This window comes from Oncorhynchus masou, chromosome 18, assembly GCF_036934945.1.
Source record: "Oncorhynchus masou masou isolate Uvic2021 chromosome 18, UVic_Omas_1.1, whole genome shotgun sequence".
NCBI classification, from domain to species: Eukaryota; Metazoa; Chordata; class Actinopteri; order Salmoniformes; family Salmonidae; genus Oncorhynchus; species Oncorhynchus masou.
Window position 1 is genome coordinate 53471677 of NC_088229.1, and position 24872 is coordinate 53496548.

A 24872-nucleotide genomic window follows, 5' to 3' on the forward strand; every position below is an offset into this window, starting at 1 on the left:
AAATAGCAATAGAATTGCACCTATTAAGAATTGAGCAATCCAGAGTGTGGGCCCCATTTCATCTAATGTATATTTTGAAAACCTTCAAACACACCCTTACAATCATAAGGGGTTACAATCGAAAAAAGGCAAGACTGGGAGTTAGTGAGTGTTGGCTTCAGTTGATGCACAGGAAAACAATGCTGTTTGTTAGGTGGCGTTAAGGTCTGGCCTGCACCACTATCAGCCGTATGCAGGGGTGCATGGGTTGTACCACTCTCAGCCGTGTGCAGGCGTGTGCCATACTTACACGGGACTGCCTGGCCCCTACACTGCTGGCTCTAGTGGGTAATGAGGTGGGCCCATTTCTGGTTCTGTTGACTGGGGAGGGTCTTTTAAGGCCAGATGTGGGTCTAGCTTTGGTGGCAGTTTTGGTTGTCTTTGTATGATTGGAAGCAATGAGTGTAAAAAAATTGTTTGAATACCTTGAAAGTAAATTAAGAAATGTTATGAAACAGGCATGGATTCACATGAGTTTAAGGTTCATACTGATAAGGAAATATGATTTCAAATAAGTTTTCAATGACAAATTAAGAAGAAATTTGTAGCATTGTCCATGTGTACTGCTATGGGATACGTTGCCTACCTTCTTATCAGCATTGTCGTTTTCAATCTTTGCTTGAGCTGTGGAAGAAAAAGGGGAAACAGACATTTAGCATATTGGACCCTTCAGACCTAAATATCCATTGCCCTTTTTTTTAGCTCACCGAGTGAACAAACTTCGAGAGGCCATTGACATGTTTCTTTGTATGTATGTGTGCATAGGGAAGTGGAGACCAAATGAAAGACAATCACAAAGATGTGGAACTCTCAAAAACATGCATAGTGACTGTAACACACAGGACTTGTTGACTGGAAACACTCAAAGCATTTGTGAGATCCGTAAACCGTAGTGGATTTTTGGGTCTGCAAGGCCAGCAGAAAGAACAAGACAGACAGGAGGAAACAAAAACAAAGGGAAGGGAGGACGACAAGCTTATCCTCAGCCAAACGTGAAGTTCCATAGCGCATTTTCAGGGGAGCGAATGCTGCATAGCATACGGTAGCTGTTTGGTAAAATAAAGAGGATGAAATTAACTGAAGAAGATTTAGTTTGGAATTTGGTGAATAGAACTGCAAACAGACCTTTGTATATAGCAACCGGGACCAATGACTTTCTTGCGGGAGAACTTTGGGGAGTTTTCTGGAGTTCGCTTGTGGTCTTGGTGGACTGTACAACATCTCTTGTCTTGGGATCCTCGACGAAATCAGGTATGGACATATAGCTTGCCCCTTCTAATTCTAAAACAGGGTTATTTACACCTATGTCAAATAGTACTGTTGTCAAATGTTTGTCACTATCAGAAGACACCGTGTTTCCATTGACCTGTGGCTCTATTTGTCGCTCCAGCCGGTTGTCCACATCAAAATGGGCAGTGTCCTTTAAAGCTGATGAGGCAGCGTCATGTACCTCCTGGAGATGTTCTGAATAATGTCTGGGGCTTCTGTCCACTGGTACAGAGTTTTCCAGAAAAAAGTGGGAAGAGGATAGACTGTGAACCGGAAAGGAATCAGGGCTTCCTGGCACAAACTCCTTAGATCCAGTATTAGAAGCAGCAGCAGCCTGTTGGAGAGACTCGGCATAATCGAAAGCCAGTCCTTGTTTTTTGGCTTCTTTTGAAATCCTTAGACCCTGGTCTTCATCTACCCACAATCTATTCTCTTCAACAGAGGTGAGGTCCTCAAAGGCTGTGCTGCGGACTAAAGAGGTGCCCAGCGGATCGCTCTGCCCAGAGGAGCACTCAGGTGCATCAAGACTGAGCGCTCTCTGAGAATCTGGACTGACCCCCCTGGCGGATGGGAGGTCCCCTCTCCCCTCTGACCCCTGGGTATGGTCTCCAGAGGTCCATAAAGAGTTACTCAACTTCTTCCCAAAGTCCCCTTCCCCCTGTGCTCCCTCTGAGTCTTCAGCTTCAGAGTCCAGAGAACAGAAAGCTCCCAAGGTCTTGAAGCCAAGTCCTGCCCCAATCTCTGAGTCTTCAGCAGCTTCCGATCCATTAGGCGGCGCCAACACAAATCCACTGAGGATTCCCACACCAGGTTCCTCTAGTTTTTTTGAAAGGCAGATTTAATTGTGAATTTACTCCACTCGTTTCCGTCTCCCCGTTAAAAAATTTTTATTTGAGAAGAAAAGAGAAATTAATTTGACAGTGAACTACATAGTCATGATTTGGAGAACACCACAGAAAAGTACCACAAAAATAAATGTTTTTGTGTTTATAATAGTGTCGTGAAAGAAGTCACAGGACGCTCTCTGTGTCTGTCCAGCGGCTATGAAAAGTGCGGAATGGATAGAATGGCTTTATAAAATGCACATAACAACTTACATTAACATTCATGATGTAAAGATGGACAAAATGCTTCACAACTGGATCAATGGAAAAGATTGACAACAGATGACTATGAGACCAATGTAAACATAACTGTGAGATGTGCTGGGATGATATGCTGTGATACACACTGAATGGTGCATATTTCATTCCAAAATATGCCTTTAAAAAAAAATATGTCTAACTATGCTGAGAACTTTTAAACAACCATCATATTCTTTTAAACATGTATCACAGCAGTTTATATTACCGTATTATATTTAGTAGTATGGCACCAATAGTATTGTAGCAGCTATGGCTAATATCATAAAATAGTGATCTGGACTTCATCTAAGATATACCCAAAGTGTTAGCAAACATTGTCCACAGTGTGATCGACTAAAATACCTGTTGAGGCTGTTCCTCCAGTTGCTGTTCAAACACGGTGAGGCAGTGCAGAGAAACAAAAAGAGGATCCAACTATTAGGTCTTGTCAAACACATTACATGCTACAGTGCATAACATCCAAAAGAACCACGCAACTGCAAAGAAAGCAGAGCAGCCTAGAATACTTGAAACCATGCATACCGTTTTTTGGTTAATGCACAAAAGCCACAGCAACTCATCTTTCCCTTTGCCTTTTTCACATACATCAAAACAAAGTCATTTGATTAAACAATCCATATCTAAATCCAGCTGTGTGTGTGGGTGGTTATAGGTATTGCTAGACGTTGGGAGATGCTGAGCCTGACACACTGTTTTCATTGAAAAATCATGGTCCAACATGACATCTAACCTGGTTTTCCTTCTGGCAGCACAGCAACTGTGTTCTCCATTAGTGTGGCATCCTCCATATCTGAAGGCTCCTGATCTGTTCTAACATATCACAGGGTCCTTTCAACCTGCTGTTTCCCTTTTCTCTTGGGCTATGTAACATATAACATGGTGTGCAGTGTACTACAATACCCATAATGCTATGTGTAACATATCCGGTTTCTATCTGGTTTCAGAATGGAGGCGTGTGTTTTGATCCCACTGCTGACAGTAATTCTAGTTGAGATACTGTTGCTATGGTATTGTGTATGGACCAGGGAAAAAGTTATGCTTTGTGATTTGTCTGCTGCAAACTTGACCACACACACAAAACCAAATGCACTGGGGGAAATTAATGAGAGAAGTAAGTATTAAGATAATTAAGAGTGATTCATAAAAGGGAAAAAAAAGGTTTACCCAGAAATGACATTAAAGTAAGCATTAATAAAAGCCAACAAGAACACTAACTCTCTTCAGGTTGTGGCTCTGAAACCAACAAATAGTTAAAACAATATTAAGCTGATACAGTACATAACATAATCATGTTACCTACAAAAGATTGGCAGAACCAGCTATTAATATAAAATAACAAAAGTTAGAAAAGTTTAATGCAAAAGGCCGTGGTTGTTCTGGTGTTGGGTGCATACCAAGTTGCACCTCCTCCCCAGAGGTGCAAAGGTGCACCTCCTCATCACAGATGCTCTCCAGTTCAGAAATCTCAGACTGTGGTTCAGTCAACCTGTGATTATTTTTTTTTTTAAACGGATAGAAGAAACATTGGTATTTGAATGCAAGGTGCAGTGGCACCTCCTCCTCACTAGGTCTGGCTTCCTCAGGCTCCACTGGGAGAGAAATGCACACTTTAGGTCAGAAGACATGGTTGGTCATGTCATGGATTATTAATAAATAACATTCTGCTTTATTATGACAGTTGATCATAAGCGAAAATCTAAAACACAAGAGCCAGACACAATCAATCAAACTGAGAAGAAAGCAAAGGTTAGTCATATAGTTTGTCCGACATTTGTAAACGAAAATAAAGTCTGCAAACCAAGAAAAAGCTTTTTTGGGGTTATGGCTCTGAAACAAATGAATAGTTTAGCAATATTAAAATGATACAAATGAATAGTTTAGTAATATTAAAATGGTAACCTGCAAAGAAACACGTACTGCACATAGTGAAGGATTATTTTTTTTTTTAAACGGATAGAAGAAACATTGGTATTAAAAGCTGAATGCAAGGTGCAGTGGTGGTGGTGGGTGCATACCAGGTTGCACCTCCTCCTCACTAGAGGCGCTAAGTTGCACCTCCTCATCACAGGTGTTGCTCTCCAGTTCAGAGAGCTCAGACTGTGGTTCAGCCGCTCTGTCCTCTAGTGTGGCTTCCTCAGGCTCCACTGGGAGAGAAAGGCAAGCTTTAGGTTAGAAACCTGGGCCGTGTTCAGAAGGACACACCGTAGGAAAAGGTTATGAAAGGGAAAATGTTAAATTACTGTTCCATATTTGACATGTGCATGTAGCCTGTGCTGTTTCAGTCTGTTTGGTGCCTAATGAACACAACTGCATAGACACGTCATTAGTAGATGGCCCCAAGCCAAGCAGTCATCTATCTATGGCCCTGGCCCCAAGTGCATATGGTGTGTAGTACTGAAAAACCTCATCCACATTTTCCACACATCAAACACTGGTTATGGAAGTAGTGAATGTCAACAAATGCTGTGAAATTAAATCCAAAATACCTTTATTTCAACATTTAAACCCAGCCATTGGGTATTATTGTAATGTTTAGTCCCTAAATCCAGGCTTAATGTTGCACCCGTTGACCAGTTCTTTAATTCCCCTTTCAGAGAATGGCGCCTGTTCCTTTAGCTCTTATCGTACGATGAACAAGCTTGTTACATCATCAAACAATCAATTGCCAACATATTTCAGCATAAAAAATAAGTGACAATTATTTAAGTTAGCAGTAGTCAGTCTGGCAATGAAATGGAAATTGCTGAAAGGGTGAAACCATCCCTTTAATCAGTAAGAATTATCACTAATTGCCAATGACATGGTCTCATCTACCACTAAACTACACAAAACACGCTTGACTCCGTTGGGAAGTCAATATTTAGTATCTACGCTAGATGACTACAAACAAATCACAGTGGTCTCCCGTAACTACTAGTTAGTAGAGTGTACTCACTATGTGCCGTACAGTCGGTGCAAGTACTGTTAAGCCATGTGTAGGAACCTGACTCAGAGCGGTGTAGCTTCCTGCTTGTCCGATTGGCTAGGGGAAGGACGAAGGGGGAGAACGAGTGCACTAGTGAGGGCTGTAAACTAGGGAAAGCTAGACTACGTACTACTTGGGCAGAGCAGCCATTTTGGGGGGCACAGCAGGAATAAAAAGAGAAGGTTATCATCATTGTTGTTGCGCTCGTTGCAGCACAACAGCCAACCCCCATTGTGAGAGGTTGGTGACCCCGCCTGTAGTCTGCTAGTACAGCTACTGTGCTCTTCTCTCCTTTCTATATAAAGTGCCTTCAGAAAGTATTCACACGAATTAACCTTTTCCACATTTTGTTGTGTTAGATTTTTTGTCACTGGCCTAAACACAATTACCCCATGATGTCAAAGTAGAATTATGTTTTTCAACATTTTTATAAATTAAATAAAAATAAAAAGCTGAAATGTTTTGAGTCAATAAGTATTCAACCCCTTTGTTATGGCATGCCTAAATAAATTAAGGAGTCAAAATGAGCTTAACAAGTCACATAATAAATTGCATGGACTCACTCTGTGTGGGATAATAGTGTTTAACATGGTTTTTGATGGACTCTCTGTACCCCACACATACAATTATCTGGAAGGTCCCTCAGTCGAGCAGTGAATTTCAAACAGATTCAACCACAAAGACCATGTAGGTTTTCCAATGCCTCACAAAGAAGGGCACCTATTGGTAGATTGGTTTAAAAAGGAAGCCTGTGTTTCAACATTTTTATAAATTAAATAAAAATGAAAAGCTGAAATGTTTTGAGTCAATAAGTATTCAACCCCTTTGTTATGGCATGCCTAAATAAATTTAGGAGTCAAAATGAGCTTAACAAGTCACATAATAAATTGCATGGACTCACTCTGTGTGCGATAATAGTGTTTAACATGGTTTTTGATGGACTCTCTGTACCCCACACATACAATTATCTGGAAGGTCCCTCAGTCGAGCAGTGAATTTCAAACAGATTCAACCACAAAGGCCATGTAGGTTTTCCAATGCCTCACAAAGAAGGGCACCTATTGGTAGATTGGTTTAAAAAGGAAGCCTGTGTATGAAAAAAAAGGAAGCCTGTACAGAATAAAAAATGTTCCAAAACAAGCAGGGCATTAACCTAAACTCAAGGCCAAATATACCCTGGAGTTCCTTACCCAGACAACATTGAATGTTCCTGAGTAGCCTAGTTACAGTTTTGACTTAAATTGGCTTGAAAAGCTATAACAAAACTAGAAAATGGCTGTCTTACAAGTGATCAACAACTAACAGAGCTTGAAGAATTCTTAAAAGAATAATGTGCAAATATTGTACTATACTGGTGTGCAAAGCTCTTAGAGACTTTGAAAGACTCAGAGCTGTAATCGCTGCCAAAAGTGATTCTAACATGTATTGACTCAGGGGGTTGAATACATATCTAATCAAGATACAGTATATTAGTGATTTCTTTTTTCTTTTTTTTTAACCAATATTACAATTTGTCTTCGACTTTGACATTAGAGTATTTTGTGTAAATCGTTGACAATTTTTTTCACAATTAAATCCATATTAATCCCACTTTGTAAGATTACTTTCTGAAGGCACTGCAATATGCCATCAACGCCATGGGGCAAACCTCCCTACTGTACTGTATCTCCTCATTCCTTCCCTAGTCTTAGCCTTCCATTGACTACCCATTTGATTAATAATGTGCCTTTACAAAAGGTTAAGGATCTATGTACTGTCCTGAAAGCTTGATTGTTTACGGGGATGAATTGGTAACAGTGGTGGTGGACGGAGGCGCAGGGAGCGTTCTGAGGTCCCTGACCCAGATCCCTGTATTGCAGAGTAGGAGAGCGGGAGAGTGCAGCTGCAATCTGGGGACTGAAGGCCCAGTCAAGCATGCCTTGTTTGCTTTATGTAAAGGGATTAAAAAATAGAACAATCAGAAAGCCTCAGCCTCTTGGCCCGTTCATTGCAGAGAATTTTGACTAAGAAATGGCATGTGACTTTAGAGAGAGAAAAAAAAGGCCATCATTCAAGACATTCATCTAGATTTGGCAGTCTTGGACACGTTTTTGTGGCTAGCGTAATGCTTGTTGACTACAAAGCTACCCTCTGCCCACTACGCCCACACAGATCCAATCTGTTGACTTATATAAAGCTATAAAAATAAGCTGTGTAAATTAAGTCATTTGTTGTGTTCTTCCTGACTACAATAAGCAACCCCTGATCACACTTTTCTGGCTAGTGCAGTTTTAATGAAGACATTCTTTTACCCTTCAAGCTCCTTTACACACCCATCCTCTAAGGCTATTTTGGGCCCCGCAGTAGCTATACCCTCAATAAAACATCCCTGTTTCTATCTGGAGGTTAATTGAGCAAGCGTGTGCTTTGACGGTCTGTGCTAGTTTAGCAGCCTATTTTACAGGCTGATAGATAGATATAATAGCTGACCTTTCATGGGGCCATCCCCTGGGCTCCTGTGCCCCAGCTGGACCCCGTTCTCCTGGTGATGCAGGTCGTTGATGGTCATGCCGGCTAAGGAAGCGCTCATGGTGTCCCCGGAGTTGTAGCTGTAGGTGTTAGGGGCGTTGTTCATATAGTCCTGGTGTTGATCCATAGCAAGTCAGGTTCAGGCTATACAAAAGAGCAGAAGAAAGTGGCAAATATATGTTACCCAAAAAATGTAAACGCGCCAGTGGCAAAGGCACATAAAAATATTGGAATTCAGATATGACGTCATCGTTTTAGCGCTATCCACTTTTACGAACCTCCACTATTGAGCTCAGCAGAGAATGTCAATTTCACTCAAGGTGGATCAAGTAAAATTGTGTTGCATTGGAGAGCCTATTCTTCCGAGAGATACAGGTGACTATCGGAATCCAATAGAGATAATCAAGGATGCAAAGGAACTTGCCAGTACCTGGTCCTGAGAATTTGCCAAGTAATTCAATGAACAACCTTTGAAAGTTGAAGAGTCTCTTCCGCCTGACATAAGCCAGTCAGCCAGCAGCGGCTCAATGTAAACAGACACTGCGCCTAAGAAAATCAGGTTATTTATATTCTTAACATGGGTACCTGGTGTAGAGTTACGAGACGAAAATAGTCCCCTGTGCCCATGTGCGTTGTGTCCTAACTGTGATAACTCGCACTTCCATAAACAACCAGAGACTACCTCTGTGTTTTCCTCCTTAAGATTCACTCAACCTCAATCAGACGGACACTGCGCTTATACTTGTGACCTAACAGAAGTGAAAAGCCACTCAACTGTCAAGCTTGAGGTTTTAGCTAATTTATTGCTTTGTTATTGTTTTCCAGTAACATCTTTAGAAATATGTAATTAAGATGTGTATCAACTATCAAGGACTTGGAGACCAGTGTGTGAGGACATGCTCTCTCCACGGCTTCAGACCTCATAAAATGAGGATTACATACTGTATCAGATTAAATCAAAGCCTATGGTTACGTCAGCGTTTTTTCTATTTCTATCGGCTTTTTCATCTTTCCCTCTCTCTCTCTCACACACACCACGCACATTGCCTTTTGATACCCTGACCACAAGCACACACACCAGCTGACATGCACGTGCACACACACACATAAGAACCACAAAATACAAAACGTAAGTGATGATAAAAAGCATATTTATTGTCTGAATTCCGGCATCAAGTCATTACTAAACATGATTGCGAATTCACAAAATAGCTCGGGGTAAAATTATGGGGATCATTGATAATTATACAACGGGTGGGTCTAATCCTGGACACTGATTGGTTAAAACCGCATTCCAGCTGGTGTCTATTCCACAATTTACCACCGGCTAAAGTTATGACTTGAAATGCCTATTTACTCTGTTCCGTCTCACTGCGCAATCCACTGGTTGTCACATCAGCCCAGTCAGACAATATATAAACTTGATCTCCACTGTAAAAAGCATCTAGACATTATCTCCCATTTATTTTATACTAGGAATTGGTATTCAATAGCGGAGATTTGAATAAAACTTGTGGTCTCTCTCTCATTTGCAACATTGTTTCAATATTGAAATTCGATCCCCAGCGGTCCTATTGTAATGAATGTGTAGGTTTCGGGAGTCGGGACGACACACACAGGCAGGCAGCTCTTCTCAGACAGTTCAAAATCATGAATTAGCATAATTTCTATGGACATATACAAAGAAATAAACAACAGGCAAAATGAAAAACAAAATGCAGCTAGTATGCAGTCTTTACAGCTTCAGTTTGTGTAAGGACCGACTCTGGGAGACGAGAAGCAAGTACAGGGAGTGAACATTTAATGGAACAACGGACATGAAACAGAACACAGAGAGCATCTGGACAGGGAAAACAAAATGACAATAATGCTGACACGGGGATGAAACAGAGGAACAGACAGATGTAGGGAAGGCAATCAAAACGTGAGGGAATTCAGGTAAGTCCATTGAGGGCTGATGTGCATAATGATGGTGACAGGTGTGTGTAATGATGGGCATCCTGGCGCAGCGAGAGGGGGAGTGGGTGCAGGTGTGAAAGTTTGAAGTGATTGTGTTAGCTGTGTTGTTGGCTAGCTCCTCTGAACAATAGTGTCCTGACAAGAGTGCAAATTTTCTCTGCCAGGTGAAATCGCGCATCAGTAGCTCATTCTTATGAACGTATCCAAATACATTTTACTAGAAAACAGCTTAATAAACTAATGCAAATGCAGCTACATTGCTGTTATTCTGGCTGCACTGTTTGACCTGACTGTACGTTAGCTGTAGTTGGCTATCTAGCAAGCAAGAGATAAGAACATTACCAGCCAGAACGATTGGGTCGCATCCATACAGAACAAAAAATACTTAACAACTGGGTTGCGTCTGTGGCCAGCCGGCTTGGGTAGCAACCCTAGATTTGTGTCAGGACTATCTCGTGGAAAGATGAAACAGTATGAATAAATTCATCTAAATAAATGTTTTAATGAAACTATTTCTATCATTTTTTGAATATTTTGGTAACCCACTGTATAAAAGTGATAATGTCCTCGAAGCCGGTGTTTGAAGGATATAGTGGCACGGTTTGCCGGCCTGAGACAACACCCATTCCAATATATCCTCCAAACACCGGCTTCTCTGTGTCACGTCCTGACCTAAGTTCCTTTTTTATGTCTCTATTTTGTTTGGTCAGGGCGTGAGTTGGGGTGGGCATTCTATGTTTTGTTCTAGGTTTTGCACTTCTATGTGTTGGCCTGGTATGGTTCCCAATCAGAGGCAGCTGTCAATCGTTCTCTCTGATTGAGAACCATACTTAGGTAGCCTGTTCCCACCTGTGTTTGTGGGTAGTTGTTTCCTGTTTTGTGTTGTGTCACCTTGCAGGACTGTTTCGATTTTCGTTGTTTCACGTTTGTTATTTTGTATTCAGTGTTCAGTTGTAATACATTTAACATGGACATGTACCACGCTGCATTTTGGTCCGATCTTGAATACTCTTCCTCAGACGAGAATCGTTACACTCAGGCATTATCAGGCCTAGATGATCTACCATTCTTCCCAATATAACCTACTGTGTGTGGGCCAACACACTATTGCAGCCTATTGTGAAATAGACACAAATTACTTCTTCAAAATTGGTGATGTGTATTAGATGTTTTTTTTATCATAACGTCTTTCATCATAACGCATTTGTGTACATGACACAAATTCCAATTTGTTGTGTCTAATGTTAGCTAGGCTAGCTCGGTGGCTCACGTTAGCTAGGCTACGGGTTAAGGTTAGGGTTGGGGGTTAAGGTTAGGGGTTATAGTTAGCTAAAATGCTACCTAAGTAGATAAAGGGTTAAGTTTGGGAGTTAGGTTAAAGGATTCAGGTTAGCTAACATGCTAAGTAGTTGCAATGTAGCTAACTAGCAAACATTTTAAAGTTGTCCGTGATGAGATTCTAGACATTTGCGTTATTCGCGTTACACTCCAACCCATTCCCCCTGCCCAACCTCCCTCCTATTGTTTCTGTCTTAAGTAACCTACTCTCTTTATCTGTGATTGAAATGCACTGTCTAAAAAATCCTATACTGCACACTAAAATGTATTTATTTTATTTTCGTGTGCCTGTCACTCATTTCCAATAAGCAATTTGTGTCTATTTCACAATAATATGTGATACTGGGTTGGTGTGGGCTGCTTGACCTGAACACCTGACCTTCACTGGGTGCACCAGCATATCTTCTGTCCTTGACTGTTTAAACAAACAATCCTGGTCCTCATATATAGCACAAATGATAAGTCGTACCATAGTAGGCCATAGTACCCACCAGACCAGGGAATCAAGCCCTCAGAGCACCCTAGATTAGGAACCCTTAACTGGGGTGCAAATGTCCATGCTGGATGGACAGTGATCTTGTTAGTATGTGTGGCAATGTACAAATGAATTATAAATGAAATATGTATTGAAATATGTACATGTATAAGTAAAATGATGGGTGTGAGGCAATAAAAAGTATAAGTATATAAACTAAAAATAAATAAATAGAATGTTTTAATAGGGCGTTGGACCACCACAAGACAGAACAGCTTCAGTGCACATTGGCATAGATTCTACAAGTGTCTGGAACTCTAATGGAGGAATCTGACACCAATCTTCCACAAGAAATTCCATAATTTGGAGTTTTGTTGATGGTGGTGGAAAATGCTAGCTATGTTCTAATACCCATAACATACTGTATACTGCATACTAAATGAGTATATACTACATATGATATAATATTAGTTCAGTATTAGTTTTTAGTATACTGTAATCGAACAGTATCCTTTCAGGTGAGTGTACTAGCGTTTCGACTGTCTCCCAAAAGTTGATGCTGTTGCAAGCTTGTTAGCATAACAAATTACTAGGTAGACATCTTATGACTTCATTGACAATGTCCACTGACAACGCACAATGACTATACCACTTAGCTAAGCTAAGAATGACGTGAATAATCAAGTCAATAAATGTAGTTATTTAGATAGCATATAGTTAATATACTGGCAAGTTCCATGTATTAGTAGCCAACTAACGTTAGATAGCTAGCTAACTAAACGGTCAATACAACTAACTGCTGTAATGATATGCTATGTGGTTTGTAAGGCTAGTGTAAGGATGTGAAACGGCTAGCTAGTTAGCGGTGGTGCGCGCTAAATAGCGTTTCAATCGGTGACGTCACTTGCTCTGAGACCTTGAAGTAGTAGTTCGGTCTAAAGTTATACTGTTACATTGATGCTGTTGACCCGGATCACTGGTTGCTGCGGAAAAGGAGGAGGTCAAAAGGGGGTTGAGTGTAACGGATGTGAAACGGCTAGCTAGTTAGCGGTGGTGCGCGCTAAATAATGTTTCAATCGGTGACGTCACTTGCTCTGAGAACTTGAAGTAGTAGTTCGGTCTAAAGTTATACTGTTACATTGATGCTGTTGACCCGGATCACTGGTTGCTGCGGAAAAGGAGGAGGTCAAAAGGGGGTTGAGTGTAACGGATGTGAAACGGCTAGCTAGTTAGCGGTGGTGCGCGCTAAATAATGTTTCAATCGGTGACGTCACTTGCTCTGAGAACTTGAAGTAGTAGTTCCCCTTGCTCTGCAAGGGCCGTGGCTTTTGTGGAGCGATGGGTAAAGATGCTTCGTGGGTGACTGTTGTTGATGTGTGCAGAGGGTCCCTGGTTCACGCCCGGGTATGGGCGAGGGGACGGTCTAAAGTTATACTGTTACACTAGCATAGCTAACCAATTGTCAGCCAACATAACATGTAACTTAACTTATTCACTTATGCAGTTACTCTCAATATTTGACACAACTCCCTCACAACACTCTCATTGTGGATTTCCACAAAACAGAAGTCAAAACAACAAGCGAGCTGCTGCGTCCATGCCAAAGAAAACAATCGCTCAGAGAAAGTTGACGCTCCATGTCCGGGAGCTTTGAGGATTAAGAGAACTAACAGAGGCAAACCCAAGGTCGAAAAGAACTAGATCCCTTATCTGATAACCAGCATATCTATTTTATGCTGTTTCTATACTTCAGTCACCAAGGTTGGCAACAGCTAATTTTCCCCATGTTATTATTTTGTCAGGGATAGTGCCTATGTAGAAAAGAGTGTAAATGTAATCTTATCCTGCTTTGAGAATCCACCCCTCTCAAAAAAAAAAAACATTTGAGAAACAACAAAGACACTTCACCAGGTTGTCTTTTGTGGTAGAAGGAGCTGAATTCAACAGAGACATTCCTACTGGGCACAGACGTCAATTCAAGGTCTATTCCACGTTGGTTCAACGTAATTTCATTGAAATGGCGTGGAAACAACGTTGATTCAACCAGTGTGTGCCCAGTGAGTTCTAACGAATTGCTGTTGGCACTAAAATAAATGTTATTTAGGACCAGTCTATTGCAACAGAATTCAATCTTCGCTGGCTTCAATTTCAACTGCTAAATAAAAAGAGGACTTTATTGCATATTGGAAAATATTGCATGTTGGAATTTCATGAAGGCACAGAAAGGTTGGCAGTGACTTGCAACCGATCCCACGTGGAGCGTGTGAAAATGGGATCTTGGCAAATAAGCCCTGATTCTAAAGCAAACCCAGCATAGACGGCAACAGAAAGAGCATGATCAACAAAGATATTGACATAGCTCTGGGAGAACCAAGACGTACCCAAAGAAATGACTGACATTATTACTGTGAACCAACAGTGAGCTCTTCTTGACCTATAGAACCACTTATTTCCTAAGACCCTAAATGCCAAGGCCAAGGTTGAGATAAAATGAAATGGGAGTATTTGCTGCAGTTCTTTTTGTCAAACTAAGGATTTACTACAAAGAAAACTAAGGATTTACTACAAAGAAAATATACAAATCTGTATTAAAGCCCCTAAAGGGTTTATGCCAAGCAAAATGACTCGGTTCATCAAAGCAGCAGTTTTAATGACTCAGTAACATCATGAAAAAAGTTTTCCTTCAACATCAAAGATGACAGAGAATCAATAATAAACTGTAAAAACAATTAAACCATATACAGTCTGTAATACAAACGGGAAATAGATTCAATAGCCAATTCAATGGATTGCAATACAAAAACAAAAGGTTTGCCGACGCAGTGAGTGTATCTGATGGCATGCTCACTATTGCTGCGTGAGCTAGCTAGCTGCCCTCATGCTTGACTGCTTCTGTATCTCTGACCTACTTTCACCATGACTCCCTCTGTATACTCCTCGTCTCCATCCTCAGGCAGGAAGTAGTACCATAGAAACAACGCTGAATTCTACCTTTAAAACAGGCCTACGCCTACCAAATGGCTAAGGATTACCGTTAAAATGAGCCTCATTTTTCGCATCATACTGCTGGAAGCTAGTGAAACAGCTTGCGGCACAGCCTGCGTAATAAGTATAGCTCACTCAGCATGGGATGGCAGCACGTCATCGTCCACAAACACACGTTGGCTTAGAAACTGCGGACATACTTTTCACAGTGGTGGGATATTTTTTTAAATGTCTTTGGCTTCATGACTCAAGGCTAAGATCCCTGTGCGTTTAATTTAGGATTGGGAAATGTCTTCTTTTTTTTTTACCAACAATTTGGTAACGCTTCCTATAAACACATTACATTATAAGCACATATATAAGGTCTTATGAACAATGCATAAGGCATTCCTAAAATGCAAAGCAGAGATGCTAATAATTAGTATTCAATCATAGGAAGTGTCTGGAATTTGATTGAAGCTTAGCATTTTCCTTCGTCACTTGAATTCAGGATATCTGGAATTCTGATACTGTCGTGATAGAACATGAACTGTGATGGCCTCAGACGCTGCAGCTGCTGCAAGTTCCAATATGTACACAGTGTCTGCAGCTACAGTACGATCTGCCACACACACCCCTTTCTGACACTTTAATGAAGACTCGTGGTGCAATGAGCCAACGTCTTCCATCAGCATGGTGCCAATTAACCATGTATAAGAATGCAGTTAAAAGCCCAGTATGACTTTTCTCCTCCCTTTTAACAATACAATACAATCATTTTCAAGAAAGACCTCATTTGGACTTCTTATGCTAGATTCTATAATTGTCTGAGGGACATAGTAGTCTAGGACAAAGTCATTTTTAATAGCGCCTTTTAAATAGTGCACCCCCCCCCCCCCAAACAAATGTCAGTTAGTGCCTCAACAGGAATATCTGCTGGAATAAATCCATTTGATGAGGAACAAACTGCTTCATTGATTGCTTTTTTAATTTATTGAACCTTTATTTAACTAGGCAAGTCAGTTAAGAACAAATTCTTACAATGACTGCCTACTAGAAGGCAAAAGGTGACCTGCGGGAACAGGGGGGGCTGGGATTTAAAATTAAAGGACAAAACACACATCACGACAAGAGAGACACCACAACACTACATAAAGAGAGACCTAAAGACAACAACATAGCATGGCAGCAACACATGAAAACACAGCATGGTAGCAACACAACATGACAACAACATGGTTGCAGCACAACATGGTAGCAGCACAAAAAAATGGTACAAACATTATTGGGCACCAACAACAGCACAAAGGGCAAGAAGGTAGAGACAACAATACATCACGCAAAACAGCCACGACTGTCAGTAAGAGTGACCACGATTGAGTTTTATCTCCAAGAGATGGAGATAAACGGTCCAGTTTGAGTGTTTTTTGCAGCACGTTCAAGTCGCTAGCAGCCATTACGAACACAGGCTGTGAAACAGTGATCACTAAGGTCATTACAGAAAACACCAGACTGATAGCTATCAGGATTATTTGTGAGGATAACATCAAGGAGAGTAGCCTTTTCTGGGTGTTTGGAGTCATACCTTGTGGGATTGGTAATAATCTGACAAAGATTTAGGGAGTCCCATTGCTTTAGGACTTGGTCAGGTGGTTTAAGCATGTCACAGTTTAGGTCACCTAGGAGGACAAATTCAGACTTAGTGTAAGAGGCCATGAGATAGCATAGGGCATTTAGGGTACAGGCCGGTGCTGATGGTGGCCGATAACACCCAGCAACAGTCAGCAAAAGTTTGAAATTTTAATGTGTAAAACCAGCAAATCAAATTGTTTGGGGACAGACTTGGCGGAGACAACCGAGCATTGAAGGTGTTCCTTGGTAAAGATTGCCACTCCACCACCTTTGGAAGATCTGTCTTGCCAAAAAAGGTTATAACCAGAAAGGTCAACATCAGTGTTCAAAACACTCTTTCATAACCATGTCTCAGTAACGACCAACACATCTGGATTGGGGCTGTGAATCCACACTTTCAATTGATCCATTTTAGGTAATAAGCTTCTAGTGTTAATGTGCAGAAAAAGCAGGTTTTTATGATAGCACAAATCAGCGAAGCAGATATCAGAGCACACATCAGAATTGGGGCTAGCAACAGAAGATGGGCCAGGGTGTACATGCACATTTCCAGATATCATCAACAGTAATACAATCAGGGCACGGCAGAGGACAGGGAGAGCTCTGCAGTGTTGACTTATAACATTTGGCAACAAGATCATATTGTACAGCAATTTCATCAGGTAGCATGAATACAAAACTGGCGAGAGGTGGTTTGAATAGGACAGGAGGCCAAGAGTCTGTGTAACCAATAGAGAGTCAGAGTCCAGAGTATGGGAACAAACATAGACTGTTTCACTGTTGGGTCAACAAGCAAGTTCATAGTCAAAAAAGCATGCAGGAGTCACGAGGCAAATAGCATAAAGCACAAGTGAAAACATAACAACTTGGGGCTAGCCATTGTAAGTTCAGAGTCACTCGTCTCAACAGTGCATGTGTGCTGGGGATGAGTGAAAGCTGGGGAGAGAGGGGGGAGTGTAGTGGGGGTACCTATACAAGACAGGGAAAGACAGGCCCTGGCAGACAGTGAACAGATCGCCAGGTGGAACCCAAGCAGCAGTGCAGCAGGCAACGGGAGTAGGTGTCACACCCACATGGGAGAAGCTTTTTTCGGGAGGCAGATTCCTTGTAGAGAATCCCTGCTAGCTAGCTAACGTAGCTAGCAAGTCTCTGTCCGTCTTTTCTACATTTATCCAACTAATTCTATATTTTTGCAGAACTCAGGAGCCCATGCTCTCTGAGTTGAAAGGAATATTTTTAATTGGTAGGCCTACTAAAGGCTATTCTAGAAGGTCTGTCGCCACCTGAAACTCTTGAATTGATCCTGATCACCCCTACACCATTTGGGTTCCAACCTGGTCTCATAGAATAGACGTAACATAATATTTGTAAATCCTTGATGATAAAATGTGTATGCTATGTTACATTTGGTATGGTTACATAAGACAGATGGCACATAAGGCTAAAAGGAAAGTAGGGTGGTTGGTCGGGGTGGATGGGTTGACGTATAACGCAAACGTCTAGATACCCAAAGGTTGCGTGTTTGAATCGCATCACGGACAACTTTAGGATTTTATCTAATTAGCCAATGTTAAACTACTTACCTTTTTTTTGCTAATTCTTAACATATAATACAAATTGTAATTCATAACATATCATACAAAATGGGTGATGGACATCCACTGATGAATACATACAATACGAAACGTAACATATCGTACTAAATGGAGTGTCTTGGTTTATGTCCAGAATAATACGAAATGCTCTGAGACCAAGATGCAGCGTTCAAGTCAATTCCATTTGAATTTAAAGCTGGAAAGAAATCCATACTGAAAATTGTTTTATTTCAAATTCATAAGGTGACTGGCGGAAACTGTGACAATTTATTTTATTAATGAATTGAATTTGAATTCATATCCTGAATTAGCTGATTTTCTGCTTTAGCCTATAAACCTTTGGAGAACTTTTGGATGGTTGCTTCAACAGGAAGGAATTTGTTGGGTTGCCCTCTCTCCCAATTTGGGTGTGAGAGTTGTTTTGATAAATCATTCTAATTGGTTGCTGTAATTAACTTAAAGCATTCAAGTTCAAGTCAATTACATTTGTCAATGATTTGTCTGTCAGCTTTGTGGAGTATTGGAACACAGGTTCCACTGCAAATATAAACGCAAATACCAGAACTGCTAGTAGGTTACATTCCATTAGTGCCAGTGCATCAATACTGCTGTAGAAACTTGCAGCTGGGTGTTTCAACACCTCCACACATGACCAAAAACATGTCAATACGTCCACTATTTTACATATTTTTGCAAGCTTGCCTATAGGCTACTGTAGCCTATGAGTTTACATGTCGATGTCGTTGCAATGGCTTTCATTCAATTTACAGACCATGCAATCCATTTTACAGAATGCAATCCATTTGATAAAAGTCTTCCTAATTCTTTCTCAATTTTATAAATTGACATTTCATTCTCATTGTTATATTGCATATAGGCAATGTGCACCGGTGCAAACGGTTGGTTTTGCCCGATCAGACTGTTCCATCATTGCATCGCCGCCGCTCCTCGAGACAGGAGAAGAGAGGAAAGGCGTGTCCGTGGAATGAAATGGAGATTTGGCTACTACTGACATCCATTCTAACCATTTCATACCAAGCCGCTGATTAAACCCACAGCAATTGATGACACGTGTCATCGATTGCCTCAAGTATTTTCCTTCCAAGAGGGAGGCTGGCATACAATAGGTTTGTCATTGTCTAGATTATACTCAAGGCGAATATAATGCGCTCATGGATTTTGTGCACGCCTCATTTCAATAGATTAGACCCCTCGACCAACACAAGCGGATTATTGCGCTAAACAAACCCATCACCCATATGTGTAAAATCAGATGACCAGCCACACTGCTGCAATGGCTGCATGTCTTCTCAAAGGTTTGACTGCTCTGCACACGGAGGAAAGGGCGGAATTGCATACCATTGGTACAATATTAATCAACTAGAAATGGGTATGGCTTTTCTGTTGAGTGCAGGCTATGGGAAATTCGCACCACTTTTGTTCAGTCGCTCATGAAAAAAAACAATTTTACAATTTGATAAACCCTAATTATGCAAATATCTAATGATGAAAAGAAAAAATGATATTTGAGGCACAATAACCGGGCAAGCTTGTCGTTGTTGACTCACAACGATGCCATGTTTTGGTAGGGCCTCGGATGTAAGGAACATGCAAAACATCCAGAAAAAACGCACTGTTTACCTACAAATAGGTAGCCGACTGTTCCGTGTTATAGACATAATCACTACAAATTGCAGACCAGAAAAATGACAGGAATAATTTGCTGTCCTGAAGAGTGTAAATGGCATCAAATTACGTCGAATCACTTTTATCCTCATAATAATGACATTGTAAATATTTGATGGATTATCCTTGTTAAAATGTTGTTGTTTTTTATCATATGGCGACAACACATTCTTGTTCTTCCGTGCAACCGATGACACTGAGAAATTGTGATTTAAGAATAGCCTATCGCGAGGACATGTCTTACATTGCGTGTAACGATAAATAATGGCAGATACAAAAAAAACATGTTTGTGTATTGTTGCATGATGAACACTCTAAAACCAATAACAATAATGCGCATATGTATTCAATACATTTGCATAGGCTACAAGTCTATGCAAACTGGATTTTTGGCACAATATTAGGCCATACTGTTACAATATTACATTTTAATATGAACACAATTTGTATTTGTGCTACTCTGGCCCAACCTCTCCCACCTCATGGAAAAATATAAATGACAAAACCAATTCCGATTGAGAATTACGACGCTTCATTTGACGTTTCATTTGACGCGCATTGCAATCGAGTTCGCATTACAATAAGAAAAAACACGGTGTAATTACAGTGGATTTGGGTCAAGTAAATAATACAATTATCTAGGTTTCCTTACCTGTTTGCAGACAGTGTGGTTGTTTCTACAGCTGCACAGTTGTTCACAGAGCGCACAGTCGTCAGACGCAGTTAACCAAGATGCCATAACGGGAGGCAGTCGCCAGAGAGCAGCAGATTTGTGATGGTGTCTCGAAGTGTCTGTCTGCCTGGCTCTGTCTGTCAGATCATTGAATTAACTGTGGTATGCATACCAGCCAGATTATTCCATACCATAAAGTCATATGTATCAATCATACAATAACCCCAATTACACTTGGCATTAAATGATTTGACAGGCAATTTACTGAAAGTACATAATAGGGGACTTTTTACAAAAAACGGAGTGGTACTCAGACACTTGTGGTACTGTTCTCTCGCCCTCTCTGCCCTCCCTTTGGCATTTATTTCCACACACTCAGTGCCAACTTTTACACTGACTTGACAAACCAGTCAGCACTTTAAAAAAGTAGCAGGGGATTTATTCACAGACAGTCAGAAACTCTATATAAATTTTGAACTAACTATATCTTGGCTTGCCAACAAAAAATGTCCCCCCTCCCTCTCCCCACACCCATCTTTCCTTCTCTCCCTCCTCCCACTTTCCCGCTCTCCTTATCCTTTCTCCTCTCTCTGGAGATGTGCCAAACCTTTTTCCCTCTCTCTGTCTCTGCCTCGCTCTCTCTCTTTCTCTCTCTCTGCCTCTCTCTCCCCCTTTCACCCCTCCTTATTTTCGCCTTCTCAGCTCTCCCTCTCTTCCTCTGCCCAAACCCCTCTCACACTATCTCTGTCTTTCCCCTCCTATTCCCCTATCTCCCAACCCCTTCCCCTCTCTCCCAACTGCTCTCTTCTATCTCTCTCTGGAATTCTGCCCAGAACAACATCTGCCACTAGTTTTCTAGCTTAAGATGATTTGGATTTGTCCTGGGCGGGACTTCACTGTCTCAGCCAAGGTGCTTCTGTAAGTCCTCATCAGACTAACCCTAAGAACCTCAGACCATTCTCTTAAATGGGGTGGCAGGGTAGCCTAGTGGTTAGAGCGTTGGACTAGTAACAGAAAGGTTGCAAGTTCATATCCCTGAGCTGACAAGGTACAAATCTGTCATTCTGACCCTGAACCCACTGTTCCTCTTATTGAAAATAAGAATTGGTTCTTAACTGACTTGCCTAGTTAAATAAAGGTAAAAAATAATAAAAAATCCTGGGTCAGCACTCTAGCACTCTGCCTCCAGGAAACATTGTCAACAGTAGAGTGGGCCCTTGCAATAAGACATTCAAAGGAACTAAACACATGACAACAATATATGGCTGTAATACGGGCTATATCTTCCTGCAATTGCCCATTCTTGTTAACAATTTACAATGTGTATTTGATTTATATATATATATTTTTGTAGTTTATAAAAAAAGTTCATTATTAGTTAATACGTTGTTTTGTCAATCTTATTTTCACCAAAATATTGTTTTACTAATGTAGACATGCTGATTACTTTTCAATCTTTAGCTTATTTTTGTGCCCCCCCCCCAAAAAAAAATGCACACCCTTTGCCTTATTTCAGACTAAACCGTGTTTATAGACACCATCACAACACGTTTGGTGATAAGGTGGTTTATGTGTGTGTACTTAATTAATTGTCCATGTCTTGGAGAATATCCAGATTCACACATTGTAGTGTACCAATAGGTGGCATGGCATTCATGTTTTACAGTCTGTTTCACATACCTCAAATTTATGTTGAACAGCCTATGCATGAAGCTATGATAATTCTATAACTGAGTGGACCGATCATAAATACAGTGTGTACTTATAGAAAACTGGCTCTGGTTGAAGTATGTTTGCCCATGGTAGAAATGTGCACATTGGACCTGAATGACCATCCATTCAGGAGATATAGGTCCTCAAAGTTGGCCCATTTAGACTTTTTTTTACCCCCCTTACGCAACCACGAAACATCCATATCTTGGTCATCGATTAAGATAAAAGGTTGATTTTGATATATTTGAATGCTTACAAAAAAAGATTTTCATGCAGTTGTATAATGTCGGCAATATATATATACCTTTTTAAATAAAAATGGTCATTTTTAAATATTTGATGTCAATTATCTAAAAACGCTTAAGCTCAAGAGTAAGATGTGTCTCAACTGGTGGCGGGCACAACACAAACACCACCGATGATGTAAATCAGGGTCTAAGCTACAACATACTGTATGTGAATATTTAAAAAATAAAAATAAAAAATAAATAAATATATATATATATATATATTTATGCGTTTTTAGATCATTGACAGTAAAGGGAAGAAAATTACATAATTTTTACTGAAACATTTTTTCCCAAGAAGTTATAAAATAGTTTGACATACCTGTTTGTAACCTTTCAACCGATGTCAAACTCAACCGTTTAACTTTTTCAGTGGTGAAGACATGGATGTCTCGTGGTAGGGTGGGGTATGCAAAATGAGTCAACTTTGAGGACCTCTCTTCTGAATGTTCTGGTATTCAGATCCAAAAAAGTCACTTTCTGTTCATTTCTACCATGTGCAATCACATATGGAATGTTTTGTTCAAATCAAAAGTGTTGCATTCTAAAATGAGATCGAATTCAAATGGAACGACCCAGTAGTTACATTTCTTCAACCCCCTCCCTCGAAAACAGTGGAGCGCGGTGGCCGCTTTGTTATTGTTCAACACAAACTGTATGATGACGTAACCAATGGTTAACAAACTAAAGGGTTATACGTAGACCGAAAATTGTTACTGACATATTCAGTTATATTAGGCCTTTTCACCAAGAAACATAGAATGCAACAAAAAATATATATGAAGCTATAGTGTAAAGTAGATTGACTATACACTTTCTCTGTTGTAGTACTTTGCAACGCATTCCAGCATAAAGCAGTGGAAAGGGATTCAGCATGGATGTCCTGTGAGAGTTCTTCACATTCCCAGTGGATGCAGAATCAGTGCTTGGAGCTCTCCTTCAGCAGCTGTCTTGGCATTCCCCTTGAGAAAAGAATACTTTTACTGTTCCGCGGCTAAGGGGAACACTTTCAGTAGATCACATTTTCTCTGATGATGGATATTTTCATAATTTGAAGTAATGGACAGCAGTAGCACTGAGTTGAGAGTAGGATTTGAAACGTGGAATGACACTTTAAAGGAACGCTTACAGTAAATGCTTACATTGATATTTAAAACACTTTTGAGGGAATAGTGTCTTTGACATGATATAGAATGAGAGGGAATGGTCAGGATAGACATGTTCCCCTCATGGCTGTTCTTCTGGTAGACCTCCTGTTTGTGTGGTGATCCACAGTAGATATCTCTTACAACCCGAATAAAAAAATGTATATTTTGTTTATTTAATACAATTAAATGACAATGGCCCTTGTTCAACTTACCTGGCTGATCACCTGACATGATATGTTTGACCAAAGCTGAAAAATAAAAATAAATGTATATCACATGAGGCTGGTGGGATGAGCTATAGGAGTACGGGCTCATTGTAATTGCTGGAATGGAATAAATGTAACTGAACCGTATGTGTGTGTGTGTGTGTGTGTGTGTGTGTGTGTGTGTGTGTGCGCTGAAGCACTAGGTGCAGCTTTGTTGCCTATCTTGGCCAGGGCGCTCTTAAAAAATAGATTTTAATCTCAATGAGCACTTCCTGGTTAAATAAAGGTTAAATAAATAAAATAAAATAAATAAAAGATGCAATATGTAACCTTTTGGGCGACCCAACCAAATTCACATAGAAATGTGTGTCATAGATCTGTAATTCACATCGAAAGCAAATCAAAGCAGATGTAGATCTGTTCTATGTGAGCTATTTCTATGCTTCCCGTTTTTAAGTTCAGGTTTTGCACACCAACTTCAAACAGTTGAAAATACAATATTTTTGTTGATGGAAAATATATTTCACAGCAATCCTCTACACCATACTTGATTGTTTTGTCACAACTGAAATTAGGCGAACGATTAGAAATTCAGCAACCAGAAAATGGCGGAGCGATAACTGCATAGTACATCTTTAATTGTAATAATGTAGAATTCCATTCATTCCTATGCAGGATTGCTCCTAATGGGGAGTGCCAAAATGGCCGACCGGTGGCTTCAAAGCCTCTAAATACCTCTCAATACATAGCATCAGCAATCCAAGGTTTATATTGACTCGTATATGGGTTGAAAATGGCAGATTTCGGCACTAATAAGCCCCTAAATTGGAATATAGTGGCTGTACAGTATGCTATACATGGGCTCTGGCTCTGCGCTTCACAGCGCTGTATGGGTTTTGACTGACAGCCGCTCTGAACTTCAGCACCGCACACGACAAGAGGTTGCCCCCATCTCTCCTGGTAATTGGGCAATTTGTGCACATGTTTTGTTGTTTGAGTGAGGGAAATGCTGTAAATTAAGATTACTTGATGTATTTGGAGAGATGAGACACTGAGGATTTTAATAAATATCACTTTGATGTCATACAGTGAGTCCAAATGTGTACTTCACATTTCCAAATCTTAAAACTCATGTCATATACATGTACTGTGTCAAAGTTTTATGATCACTGTTTTAATGTACAGTTACAAGATGACATGGCGTCAAACACTGTGTTGTTCTGAACAGAATGAGCCAATGTTTGTTTTCCGCAGCACACACAAATGAATG

At 40.5% G+C, this 24872-nt stretch overlaps 1 protein-coding gene across 1 annotated transcript in view; it reads right to left on the reverse strand.

Moving 5' to 3' along the window:
* Nucleotides 1-22844, reverse strand: part of mapta (microtubule-associated protein tau a) — a 44108-nt gene extending 21264 nt beyond the window's left edge. The window contains 6 exon segments of the mRNA XM_064923674.1: nt 626-663; nt 2796-2819; nt 4469-4597; nt 7888-8070; nt 20228-20385; nt 22571-22844. Coding sequence (XP_064779746.1) covers nt 626-663; nt 2796-2819; nt 4469-4597; nt 7888-8053 — 357 coding nt within the window. The 5' untranslated portion in view covers nt 8054-8070; nt 20228-20385; nt 22571-22844.
* Nucleotides 22845-24872: the final 2028 nt, after the last annotated feature.